General features: G+C 52.0%; 1 protein-coding gene across 1 annotated transcript in view; it reads left to right on the top strand.

The window, feature by feature from the left end:
• Positions 1–256: 256 nt before the first annotated feature.
• Positions 257–12,647, top strand: part of LOC133134813 (plexin-B2-like) — a 42,888-nt gene continuing 30,497 nt past the window's right edge. Inside the window, exons 1-10 of the mRNA XM_061251250.1 lie at positions 257–1,369; positions 2,787–2,981; positions 3,897–4,022; positions 5,665–5,765; positions 6,368–6,494; positions 7,226–7,382; positions 8,540–8,651; positions 9,397–9,508; positions 10,416–10,517; positions 10,626–10,721. Coding sequence (XP_061107234.1) covers positions 257–1,369; positions 2,787–2,981; positions 3,897–4,022; positions 5,665–5,765; positions 6,368–6,494; positions 7,226–7,382; positions 8,540–8,651; positions 9,397–9,508; positions 10,416–10,517; positions 10,626–10,721 — 2,241 coding nt within the window. The remainder of the gene's footprint in view (positions 1,370–2,786; positions 2,982–3,896; positions 4,023–5,664; positions 5,766–6,367; positions 6,495–7,225; positions 7,383–8,539; positions 8,652–9,396; positions 9,509–10,415; positions 10,518–10,625; positions 10,722–12,647) is intronic.

Genomic DNA, 12,647 nt, shown 5'->3' on the forward strand with positions numbered 1-12,647 from the left:
GTGTGTGAGTGTGTGTGTGTGTGTGTGTGTGTGTGTGAGAGTATGTGTGTGTGTACATAATCTTCGCACATGCTAGTGATTCCTACTGATCCCATGAGTTTTTGTGGTTGTATTTGATTTGTTTTGATGATGTGACTTAAATTAACTCTGTTTGTGTGAAGAGGTGTGCAGTATTAACAGGTTACTTCTCCCTCTCTCTCTCTCTCTCTCGCTCTCTCTCTCTCTCTCCCCCTCCCTCTCTCTCTCTCTCTCAGAAATGGCGGGGTGGCACCAGGCCCTCCTCTTCCTCCTCGTCCTCCTCCTCCTCTCTAGCTCGTCCTGGAGCCAGGACCCCGTGCAGGCGTTCTCCACGGACGCCACGATCAACAACGTGCTGCAGGACCCCCAGACGGGCCGGGTGTACGTGGGGGCCGTGAACGCCATCTTCCAGCTGGACCCCGCCCTGCGGCTGGAGCACCGCACGGAGACGGGCCCGCGGCGGGACAGCCGGTTCTGCACCCCCCCCATCCCGCCGTCCTGCAAGGACGCCAAGCTGACCGACAACGTCAGCAAGCTGCTGCTGCTGCACCCCGCCAACGGCTCGCTGGTGGCCTGCGGCAGCCTCTTCAAGGGCCTGTGCGCCCTGCTCAACCTGAGCAACGTGGAGGAGCGCGTGTACTACAGCGACTCCAAGGGCGAGAAGACCTACGTGGCCAGCATCGAGGCGGCCGTGTCGGTGGTGGGCGTGATGTCCACGCTGGGCGGCGAGCCCGTGTTCCTGGTGGGGAAGGGCTACGGCAGCCAGGACAGCGCCAAGCTCATCAGCACGCGCATCCTGCAGGACGTCCGCGACTGGGTGGTGTTCGAGAACGTGGTGGAGGCGTCCACCGTGCAGGCCAACCCCTTCGTGCTCAGGTACATGCACGACTTCCGGCACGCCTTCAAGGACGCCGGCTTCGCGTACTTCCTGTTCTCGCGCACGCGCGGAGCGCCCGACAGCCGGAACTTCACCTTCGTGGCGCGGCTGTGCGAGAACGACCCGCACTACTTCTCCTACACCGAGCTGCAGCTGAGCTGCGGCCCCGGCAACGCCTACAACAAGGTGCGCGCGGCGCACGTGACCGCGCCCGGCGCGGAGCTGGCCCGTCACATGACCGCCTCGGGGCGCCACGGCAACGTGAGCGCGCAGGACCAGGTTCTGTTCGCCACGTTCCGCACGGACGAGGACCCGGGCGGCTCCGCGCTCTGCATGTTCCCGCTGAAGAGCATCACCGCCCGGCTGCTGCAGGTCATCGGCGCCTGCTACACCAGCGAGGGCAAGATCAACGGGGTGACGGCCGTCTCTGCCCCCTACTCCCCCATCTCCCACTTCTGCGCTGTGCTCGGGGGGGTGAGTGCCTCTGCCCTTCATCGCACAGGAAGTCACACTCAGACCATCACCTCATCTAGTCACCTGTGAACCAATAAAACGCATATAAAGAAGTACATCTCAGTCGCACGTTAACATGTACAGAGATGTGTTAACGAAGGTACTCCGCTCGTGCTGACCATCGCACACATCGTTATGTACCCAAGAGCGCCCATATGTGTGTGATTGATGTGCCTTCAAACTATTGCCTAAAAAGTGGCAGTGATAAAAGCTATCAAAAAGGAAATGTATTTATATAAGGAAATTACATGTCGTGCCTTTAATGGATTGGGTTAGGAAGGATACAGACAAAGGAGACTGATCCTAGATCAGCTGTTCCTACTCCTGATACAGTGTATTAATGCAGGCATTAATATTATTGGCGTTTTAACAGAATTACTGACTGTATTAATTTGGGGGAAGCGAGACCGGTATCTGGTTCTCTGATATTGTTATATTGTTAGTCTGACAGAGTTATGGAGGCTAACAGGTGACAGTTGTTCTGTGTGCCTTAAGTTGGGAAGCCAGCCAGGTGTGTTTAAATGAATGCTGACTGCTGTGCGCTCCAGATGTTTGCCTCAGGTGAAAATCTCCATCGTTAGACTGAGCCGGTGGTTCAGGGGAACTCTGTTTGTTTGTCTGTGGAATGAGAATGAATATTATGGACTCATTTTTTAGAAAATCAGGATGAATATTAACCCCTTTAAAGAATACAATTTTTGGAATGTTTTTTCAAAATGAAAACGTCAGTGTTCTATAACTGCACTGCTTTCAGTCACCAGTAGTGATCCTTACATCAGCATTAGAATGTTCAGTTAGGATTTTACACCTTAACGTTATGATCCTAACACCAAATGAACAAACACTAAACGTTCCTGGGAAGGGGAATACGCAAGGGTCTTGGCTCTGGGAGTTGAATATCTTGCACTGCAAAAGAACCATCTTAGTCTTATCAACTATCTTAGTCTCATATTTTGACATAAAATCATATTTCTATTTCTATCATATTTCTATTTTTTGCTAAATGAGACTTTTGTAAAAACTGCCAATGAGGTGATTTTTTGCAGTGTGTGTTTGACGTTGGCGTGTCTCTGAGGGTGTGAGGAGAGGATGGGGTGTGTGTTTGACGTTGGCGTGTCTCTGAGTGTGTGAGGAGAGGATGGGGTGTGTGTTTGACGTTGGCGTGTCTCTGATGGAGAGGGTGGGGTGTGTGTTTGACGTTGGCGTGTCTCTGATGGAGAGGATGGGGTGTGTGTTTGACGTTGGCGTGTCTCTGATGGAGAGGGTGGGTGTGTGTTTGACGTTGGCGTGTCTCTGATGGAGAGGATGGGGTGTGTGTTTGACGCAGGTCATGTGTGTTTGACGTTGGCGTGTCTCTGACTCTCTGGTGTCCCGTCAGGAGAACCTGGTGACGGCGTACCGGTGTGGGGCGGACTTCCTGACCTCCCCTCTGGCGAGCACGCAGGAGTTCGCCCTGGCAGGAGAGGTGCTGTATGAGAAGAAGGGGAAGGGGGCGCTGACCGCAGTGGCCGTTTCCGTGGAGAACAACCACACCATCGCGTTCCTGGGGACCAGCTCCGGGGAGGTGTGCAAGGTGAGAGAGCAGGGCGGCCATTTTGGGCTGTCAGTCTGGAGGGGTCAGTTTACAGCCTGCGGGAGTTGGGGAGGGTCAGCAAATGGGGCAGAAATTTTGGGGTGTCCTTCTAGAGGAGGGGGAGTGGGGGTACAGAACAGAGGGGTGGTGTTGTATTGGGATGGGGTAACAACAGAAGAGGGGTGGTGTTGTATTGGGATGGGTAACAGCAGAGGGGTGGTGTTGTATTGGGATGGGTAACAGAGCAGAGGGGTGGTGTTGTATTGGGATGGGTAACAGAGCAGAGGGGTGGTGTTGTATTGGGATGGGTAACAGAGCAGAGTGGTGGTGTTGTATTGGGATGGGTAACAGAGCAGAGGGGTGGTGTTGTATTGGGATGGGTAACAGCAGAGGGGTGGTGTTGTATTGGGATGGGTAACAGAGCAGAGGGGTGGTGTTGTATTGGGATGGGTAACAGCAGAGGGGTGGTGTTGTATTGGGATGGGTAACAGCAAAGGGGTGGTGTTGTATTGGGATGGGGTAACAGAGCAGAGGGGTGGTGTACAGTTCTGAAGAGGAATGCTGGCTGTAGAATGTTATAGTCGCTGTAAACTTTATTTACGTTGGGTTTATCAAACACAGAGTGCTTTACGGTATGGCTCTGGCTGTCAGACTTTGTAAAACCTTGGATTTATTTGGATTTCCTCTTAAAGGAACGGCACACTTACAGTACTGTATATCTGTGTAAAGAAGGCTATCCATCTTGTGGTATTTACTGCTGCTGCAGTACAGATTGTTGTTTGTTAACATTACTCTTGGACCTTCTGTGTGTTCTTTGGTGAAATCAGACTTTTCGTCCCTCCTGAGAGTAACGCTTGGTTAGCGATCTGTGTGTTCACCTGGCGTGCGTGTTCAGCGTCTGTTCTCCTCCTCCAGGTGCACCTGTCCGCAACCCCAAAGCTGTACCACCGGGGGTCCGTGGACAGGTCGGGACACGCGGTCAACAAGAACCTGTTCTTCGACCAGAGCCGGACCCATCTGTACATGGCCACTGAGAAACGGGTCAGGCCCTGCTCTTACCTACCAGCACTCACCACTGAGCCTTTATGCATCTGTCAGGGTCACAGTCTGTTACAGCACGTGTGACTGTGTGTGTGTGTGTGTGTGTGTGTGTGTGTGTGTGTGTGTGTGTGTGTGTGTGTGTGTGTGTGAGTGTGAGTGAGTGTGTGTGTGTGTGTGTGTGAGTGAGTGTGTTTGTGTGTGTGAGTGTTTGTGTGTTTGTTTGTGTGTGTGAGTGTGTGTGTGTGTGAGAGAGTGTGTGAGAGAGTGTGTGAGAGAGTGTGTGAGAGAGTGTGTGAGAGAGTGTGTGAGAGAGTGTGAGAGAGTGTGTGAGAGTGTGAGAGTGTGAGAGTGTGAGAGTGTGAGAGTGTGAGTGTGTGAGTGTGTGAGTGTGTGAGTGTGTGTGTGTGTGTGTGTGTGTGTGTGTGTGTGTGTGTGAGTGTGTGTGTGAGTGAGTGTGTTTGTGTGTGTGTGAGTGAGTGTGTTTGTGTGTGTGAGTGTTTGTGTGTGTGTGTGTGTGAGTGAATGAGTGAGTGTGTGTATGTGTGTTTGTGTATGCATTTGTGCATGTGTGCGTATGTGGTGTGTGTGTGTGTGTGTGTTTGTTTGTGTGTGTGTGAGAATGTGTGTGTCTGTGTGTCTGTGTGTCTGTGTGTGTGTGTGTTTGTGTATGTGTGTGTGTTTGTGTATGCATGTCTGCGTATGCGGTGCGTGTGCGTGTGTGTGAGAGTGAATGTGTGTGGGCGTTCAGGGTGTTTACATCCATATCGGGTGATGCGTGTAGGAATCAAATCCTTTTCTTACACATCGTCCCCCCAATTTCAGGGGACCAAAAGTAATTGGACTGGTGGCTTCTCAGCTGCTTCTCAATAGTCAGGTGTATTTAATTACTTCCTTAGTGCATGTATAAGAGCGCTTTCAGTATCTAGTCTTGTTTCTAGGCTTTTGATAGCCGTTGGAGTGTGCTATTGGCCTTTGTCACAGGCCTGGAGTAGTGGAGGACAGTCCTGGAGTAGTGGAGGACAGGCCTGGAGTAGTGGAGGACAGGCCTGGAGTAGTGTAGGACAGTCCTGGAGTAGTGGAGGACAGGCCTGGAGTAGTGGAGGACAGGCCTGGAGTAGTGGAGGACAGGCCTGGAGTAGTGTAGGACAGGCCTGGAGTGGTGGAGGACAGTCCTGGAGTAGTGGAGGACAGTCCTGGAGTAGTGGAGGACAGTCCTGGAGTAGTGGAGGACAGTCCTGGAGTAGTGGAGGACAGGCCTGGAGTAGTGGAGGACAGGCCTGGAGTAGTGGAGGACAGTCCTGGAGTAGTGGAGGACAGGCCTGGAGTAGTGTAGGACAGGCCTAGTGTAGTGTAGGACAGGCCTGGAGTAGTGTAGGACAGGCCTGGAGTAGTGTAGGACAGGCCTGGAGTAGTGGAGGACAGTCCTGGAGTAGTGGAGGACAGGCCTGGAGTAGTGGAGGACAGGCCTGGAGTAGTGTAGGACAGGCCTAGTGTAGTGTAGGACAGGCCTGGAGTAGTGTAGGACAGGCCTGGAGTAGTGTAGGACAGGCCTGGAGTAGTGGAGGACAGGCCTGGCACAGACGATGCGATGCTGGCAGTAATGATAGGAGCATGTGTGACGTCCACACCGCTCTCCTGGCAGATCTCCAAGGTGCCGGTCCAGGCCTGCCACCTGAAGAAGGACTGCCAGTCCTGCATAGCCCAGGAGGACCCCTACTGCGGCTGGTGTGTGCTGGAGGGCAGGTGGGTCCCCCCGACACCTACACTGGAGAACTCAGACCCCTGTCCTGGAGGGCCGCAGTGTCTGCAGGTTTAACTCCAGTCCTGGAGGGCCGCAGTGTCTGCGGGTTTAACTCCAGTCCTGGAGGGCCGCAGTGTCTGCAGGTTCAACTCCAGTCCTGGATGGTGGCAGTATCTGCAAGTTTAGGTCTGTGGGTTGTCAGTGTGTTTCAGCACATACATGTTCAATCTAAGTCACAGACTGGCTGAAGTACACATACATTGTTTTTGAGGCAATCTGTTGAAAAAAACCCACAAAACCTGCAGAAACTGCGGCCCTCCAGGACTAGAATTCAAGATCCCTGCTGTAAAATGTTTAATTACACAACACACTAGAAAGTTGGCTCAGCTGGTTGTAATTTTCTTCTTCTTAAAAAAAATTTGATTCAAACATCCAAATGTTTTATCCCCTGTGGAGAGGCAGAGCGGTTTCTACACAGCTGTGTGCCGCAAAGCATTCTGGGGCTATGAGGTTGAGCTCCAGTGAGACAGTTAGTGGCACGTGCTGAGTGGGCTTGAGCACAGTGAGGCTCATGGGTAATGTAGTCCCCTCCCCGTGCTGGCAGGTGCAGCAGGAAGGTGGATTGTGGGAGAGCGGAGGAGGGGAGCGGCTGGCTCTGGAGCCCCGAGCAGGAGTGTGTGAAGATCCTGTCCTTCCAGCCGCCCAGTCTCAGCTGCAAGAAGTTCCAGAATGTAAGAGCATGAGACCACACGCGTGACCCTGAGACCACACGCGTGACCCTGAGACCACACGCGTGCCCCTGAGACCACACGCGTGCCCCTGAGACCACACGCGTGCCCCTAAGACCACACGCGTGACCCTGAGATCACACGCCTGTGTGGGGGAACCTGAGATCAGTCACCAGTGTGTGTGGGGAAAGTGTGAGATCAGTCACTAGTGTGTGTGGGGAAAGTGTGAGATCAGACACTAGTGTGTGTGGGGAAAGTGTGAGATCAGTCACTAGTGTGTGTGAGGAAAGTGTGAGATCAGTCACTAGTGTGTGTGGGGAAAGTGTGACATCAGTCACTAGTGTGTGTGGGGAAAGTGTGAGATCGGACACTAGTGTGTGTGGGGAAAGTGTGAGATCGGACACCAGGTCTTTTCGGTTTTTAAAAGGGATGTTTTCTGCCACCCTGTGCTTTAGAAGCGCTGTGATGCCCATCGGTTTACACTAATTAATCAATCGTGTGCTGATTAGCTCCCGTCTCTGAAATAACGAACCCAGTCCCCGAATATTAATTACATCTATTTAGAACTGACCCCAATTCTCTGGCGGAACTCGTGGAGCTTAATTACTAAAACACTCAGAAAGCGTCGGCGTTAGATTACTAAAACACTCAGAAAGCGTTGGGTTCGGGGTCCGCTGCGCTCGGAGTTCATTTCCATAACGCCGGCGCCGTGTCTCTCCTCCGCGGCGCTGCAGGTCCGGGTCAGGATTCCCGCGCTGCCCAGCATCCGGCCCTCCGACCGGCTGCAGTGCGCGTTGGGCCGGTCCGTGTACGAGGCGGCCATGGAGGACTCGCAGGTCACCTGCTATCTCCCCGACCAGATCCGCATCCCGCCAACTCCTGACCGGCAAGGTGAGGCTCCCTCCGCCCGCCACCCACCCACCAACTTACACCTGATACACCTGGAGAGTGTCGTATAGAAGCAATGTGACACTCGAGGTCGTGAGACAGACCATGGTAATTTGAGGCAGTAGATTGATTTCATCAGGTTTTCGGCTCTGTTAGCAAAGCATAGTTCCTTCAGAATTCAGCTGCTGTAACTGCCTCACATTGCCAGGTAAAGCCATAAACAAACGCAAAGGCCAAACAGTTAGTGAAATGCTAACTGTGAGGAAAAGCCTTGTGCGTTTGTGAAAACTTTGGCTGCAACAACCAATTATTCTGCTCTCTGTGGCAATTACCAAACTGCTGCTTTGGTAGAGAGGCTGTTTTGTTTGGGAGATAAAATATGCTTCCTTTGAGCTAAAGTGCTGTTTTGGGTGTTAGTCACCTCAAAAGGACAATACCCAGCTCTGCCTGTTAGTGTGGCTCGTTTCCAAGGGTTCCTGACAGAACAGCTCAAGCTGTGTTTTGAAACAGCTGGTAGCTGGTTGACCATTTCAGACCAGCTCCCAGCTCAACATGGTTTAGCTGGTTGACTAGTTCAGACCAGCTCCCAGCTTGACATGGTTTGACCAGCTCAAGCTGTGTTTTGAAACAGCTCATACCCAGCGAGACCAGCAGCCATTTTCTTGCTGATTAAACTGGCCTAGCTGGAGCATGTTATCTGCTCGTTATGCGTCTCTCTGTACGTTTTTACCACGTCTCTCTCTCTCTGTACGTTTTTACCACGTCTCTCTCTCTCTCTCTGTTTTTACCACGTCTCTCTCTCTCTCTGTTTTTACCACGTCTCTCTCTCTGTTTTTACCACGTCTCTCTCTCTCTCTGTTTTTACCACGTCTCTCTCTCTCTGTGTTTTTACCACGTCTCTCTCTCTGTGTTTTTACCATGTCTCTCTCTCTCTCTGTTTTTACCACGTCTCTCTCTCTCTCTGTTTTTACCACGTCTCTCTCTCTCTCTGTTTTTACCACGTCTCTTTCTCTCTCTGTTTTTACCACGTCTCTTTCTCTCTCTGTTTTTACCATGTCTCTCTCTCTCTCTGTTTTTACCACGTCTCTCTCTCTCTCTCTGTTTTTACCACGTCTCTCTCTCTCTGTGTTTTTACGGCGTGTCTCTCTGCACGAGGACAGATTTCGTGGCTGTGCTGGTGAAAATCCTGGTGAACCAGAAGGTGGAGGTCGCCGCGGAAGATTTCAAATTCTACAACTGCAGCGCGGCCGTGAGGAGGGTGGAGAACGCCCCGTGAGTGGAGCTGCTCTTTTCTTCTTTTATTCCCGTTTGTGTCTTTTTCCTCTCTCCTTTTCAATCTGTCTGCTGTTTCGGCCGGCGGAGTTCTCCCCAGAACACACACCCTCTCTGTTCCGGCCAGTCCACCCAAACTCTCACAGTGCTGCACAGGAAGTGGGGTGGAGTGGGCCGGAACAGAGAGGGTTATGGGTAATGAGTCCCCCACGAGGCCGCAGCTCGTCAGGCCTGGACCTGTCCACTCCCACGAGCCCCTGCTCCAATCACACGCCCCGGCTCACTGTCCCACTGAAACTCAGATTGATGATGCTGAAGAGAGAGGCTTTCTGATTGGCTGGCATCTTAGGAGCACGTCAGCAGAGGCTGAAAAGCAGGCGATAACGGCCGGCGAACGAGGCCAGGCGGTAAACTGCGGCGTGTGTCTGGTGCTGTAATTGAATGTGTGCTCAGACTCCGGCGTGCACCTTTTTCATAAACCAAGCGGAGGAAATCACTTCCCTCTCTGTTCATTAATCAAAAGGAAAAGCCGTCTCTCATGCGTAGCTCTCCACTCGTCTAACGAGCTCGGGATGCGGCTGATGAATGGTTTCTGCTCATCATGCGCTCCACAGACATAATTCATCCGCAGGATTATTTTCCCTTTGTCATGACTTTATTCTGCCGTTTGGAGTTTTTTTTCTTTGTCACGGTGCGGTGATTACCCAGAATGCTTGACGGAGCCTGGTTTGCGTGTCGCTGGCAGGTGTTTCTCCTGCGTGACCAGCGACTGGGACTGCCAGTGGAACAGCCTCGAGCACACCTGCAGTGACACTGATGCCTCTGTAGGGGGCGCTCACATCATCAAACACCAGCAGGTCAGTTATACACTATACACCAGCAGGTCAGTTATACACTATACACCAGCAGGTCAGTTATACACTATACACCAGCAGGTCAGTTATACACTATACACCAGCAGGTCAGTTATACACTATACACCAGCAGGTCAGTTATACACTATACACCAGCAGGTCAGTTATACACTATACACCAGCAGGTCAGTTATACACTATACACCAGCAGGTCAGTTATACACTATACACCAGCAGGTCAGTTATACACTATACACCAGCAGGTCAGTTATACACTATACACCAGCAGGTCAGTTATACACTATACACCAGCAGGTCAGTTATACACTATACACCAGCAGGTCAGTTATACACTATACACCCGCAGGTCAGTTATACACTATACACCAGCAGGTCAGTTATACACTATACACCAGCAGGTCAGTTATACACTATACACCCGCAGGTCAGTTATACACTATACACCAACAGGTCAGTTATACACTATACACCCGCAGGTCAGTTATATACTATACACCAACAGGTCAGTTATACACTATACACCAACAGGTCAGTTATACACTATACACCAACAGGTCAGTTATACACTATACACCAGCAGGTCAGTTATACACTATACACCCGCAGGTCAGTTATACACTATACACCAGCAGGTCAGTTATACACTATACACCAACAGGTCAGTTATACACTATACACCAGCAGGTCAGTTATACACTATACACCAGCAGGTCAGTTATACACTATACACCAGCAGGTCAGTTATACCGTATAATTCACCTGCTGGTATATACTGTATATCTAAAAGAGAGAGAATATGTTTTCTCTTCTTTCTTGATCGTCTCTGAACAAAGGTTCCCATGTATTAATGGCACAAAGCAGAAGTGATTGATTGGTTGATTAATTCTAGGAAATGAGTTGCCCGCGGTTCGAGAAGCAGTATCCGAACCTCATCCCCGTCGGATTCAAAACCCCCATTCAGTTCACGGGCGTGAATCTGGACGTGTACCAGGTAAGCCGTCGCGAGTGATTGACATTAATATCGCTCATGTTCGGGCGTGGTTGTGCTCGGTGAATGTGTGACGGCGGATCTCTGGCCTGTGATTGGCCGCTCCCTCAGGGCCGGGACTTTAAGATGGGCACTGCGCTGATGAAGCAGGCGGAGGAGGTGGTCACGCCCGAGGGAGGCTCTCACTTCATCTTCCAGGGATACGAGGTCAGCACCTCCTCCTGTGTCCGGAGGAACTTTATGTCTTTAATTCCGTCCGTCTCATTTAGCTGAGGAGCCAGTGGGGACACGCGCACAGCAAGGTTATGTCCGAACACCGCTGGGGTCCTGAAACCGCAGCCTGGGTGAAACGGTAGCCCTTTCAGATGCCTGTGTGTAAATGGGTAGATTTCTTCTTCACTCATGGCACTTCACAATTTATAATTTAGTCATTTAGCAGACGCTTTTAGCCAAAGCGAATTACACTCATGCGAGAAATGGGCAGCTACAGGCATCTGTGACACAGACATAGAGATGGGTGTGACAGTGGGGCAGCTGTAGCCTAGTGGCTAACGTGCCTGTAGCCTAGTGGCTAACGTGCCTGTCGCCTAGTGGCTAACGTGCCTGTAGCCTAGTGGCTAACGTGCCTGTAGCCTAGTGGCTAACGTGCCTGTAGCCTAGTGGCTAACGTGCCTGTCGCCTAGTGGCTAACGTGCCTGTAGCCTAGTGGCTAACGTGCCTGTCGCCTAGTGGCTAACGTGCCTATAGCCTAATGGCTAACGTGCCTGTCGCCTAGTGGCTAACGTGCCTGTAGCCTAGTTTGCTAACGTGCCTGTCGCCTAGTGGCTAACGTGCCTGTCGCCTAGTGGCTAACGTGCCTGTCGCCTAGTGGCTAACGTGCCTGTCGCCTAGTGGCTAACGTGCCTGTAGCCTAGTGGCTAACGTGGCTGTAGCCTAGTGGCTAACGTGCCTGTCGCCTAGTGAGAAGTAACACCCATCACTTCTCTCAGCCTAGCTCACTCAGGGCTGTACAATCTGTGTCTTTTGAATTGTACATTTAACAGTTATTTTTATTTTTATTTTTTAAGGGTCTGATCTGGGCCTTTCTCTGGTTCTTTTTTTATAAAAAGCTGTTTGGGGCTGTAGCTCCCCCTCATGGCCAGACAGTGTTTTAAGTTTCTGTACAGCGGGAGCACAGTGTGCCCTAACCCTAACCCCCACACCTTACTGTGGCTGTCTCCAGCTCAGCAAGGTTCTCAACCCTAACCCTAACCCCCACACCTTACTGTGGCTGTATCCAGCTCAGTGAGGTTCTCAACCCTAACCCTAACCCCCACACCTTACTGTGGCTGTATCCAGCTCAGTGAGGTTCTCAACCCTAACCCTAACCCCCACACCTTACTGTGGCTGTATCCAGCTCAGTGAGGTTCTCAACCCTAACCCTAACCCCCACACCTTACTGTGGCTGTATCCAGCTCAGTGAGGTTCTCAACCCTAACCCTGACCCCCACACCTTATGTGGCTGTCTCCAGCTCAGTGAGGTTCTCAACCCTAACCCTGACCCCCACACCTTATGTGGCTGTCTCCAGCTCAGTGAGGTTCTCAACCCTAACCCTAACCCCCACACCTTACTGTGGCTGTATCCAGCTCAGTGAGGTTCTCAACCCTAACCCTAACCCCCACACCTTATGTGGCTGTCTCCAGCTCAGTGAGGTTCTCAACCCTAACCCTGACCCCCACACCTCACTGTGGCTGTATCCAGCTCAGCAAGGTTCGCAACCCTAACCCTGACCCCCACACCTCACTGTGGCTGTCTCCAGCTCAGTGAGGTTCTCAACCCTAACCCTGACCCCCACACCTCACTGTGGCTGTCTCCAGCTCAGTGAGGTTCTCAACCCTAACCCTAACCCCCACACCTCACTGTGGCTGTCTCCAGCTCAGTGAGGTTCCCAACCCTAACCCTGACCCCCACACCTCACTGTGGCTGTCTCCAGCTCAGTGTGGTTCTCAACCCTAACCCTGACCCCCACACCTTATGTGGCTGTCTCCAGCTCAGTGAGGTTCTCAACCCTAACCCTGACCCCCACACCTCACTGTGGCTGTCTCCAGCTCAGTGAGGTTCCCTCAGTGTGTCTCAGTGTCTGAGTGCCGCCA

This window comes from Conger conger, chromosome 8, assembly GCF_963514075.1.
Source record: "Conger conger chromosome 8, fConCon1.1, whole genome shotgun sequence".
In the NCBI taxonomy this organism is placed as follows: Eukaryota; Metazoa; Chordata; class Actinopteri; order Anguilliformes; family Congridae; genus Conger; species Conger conger.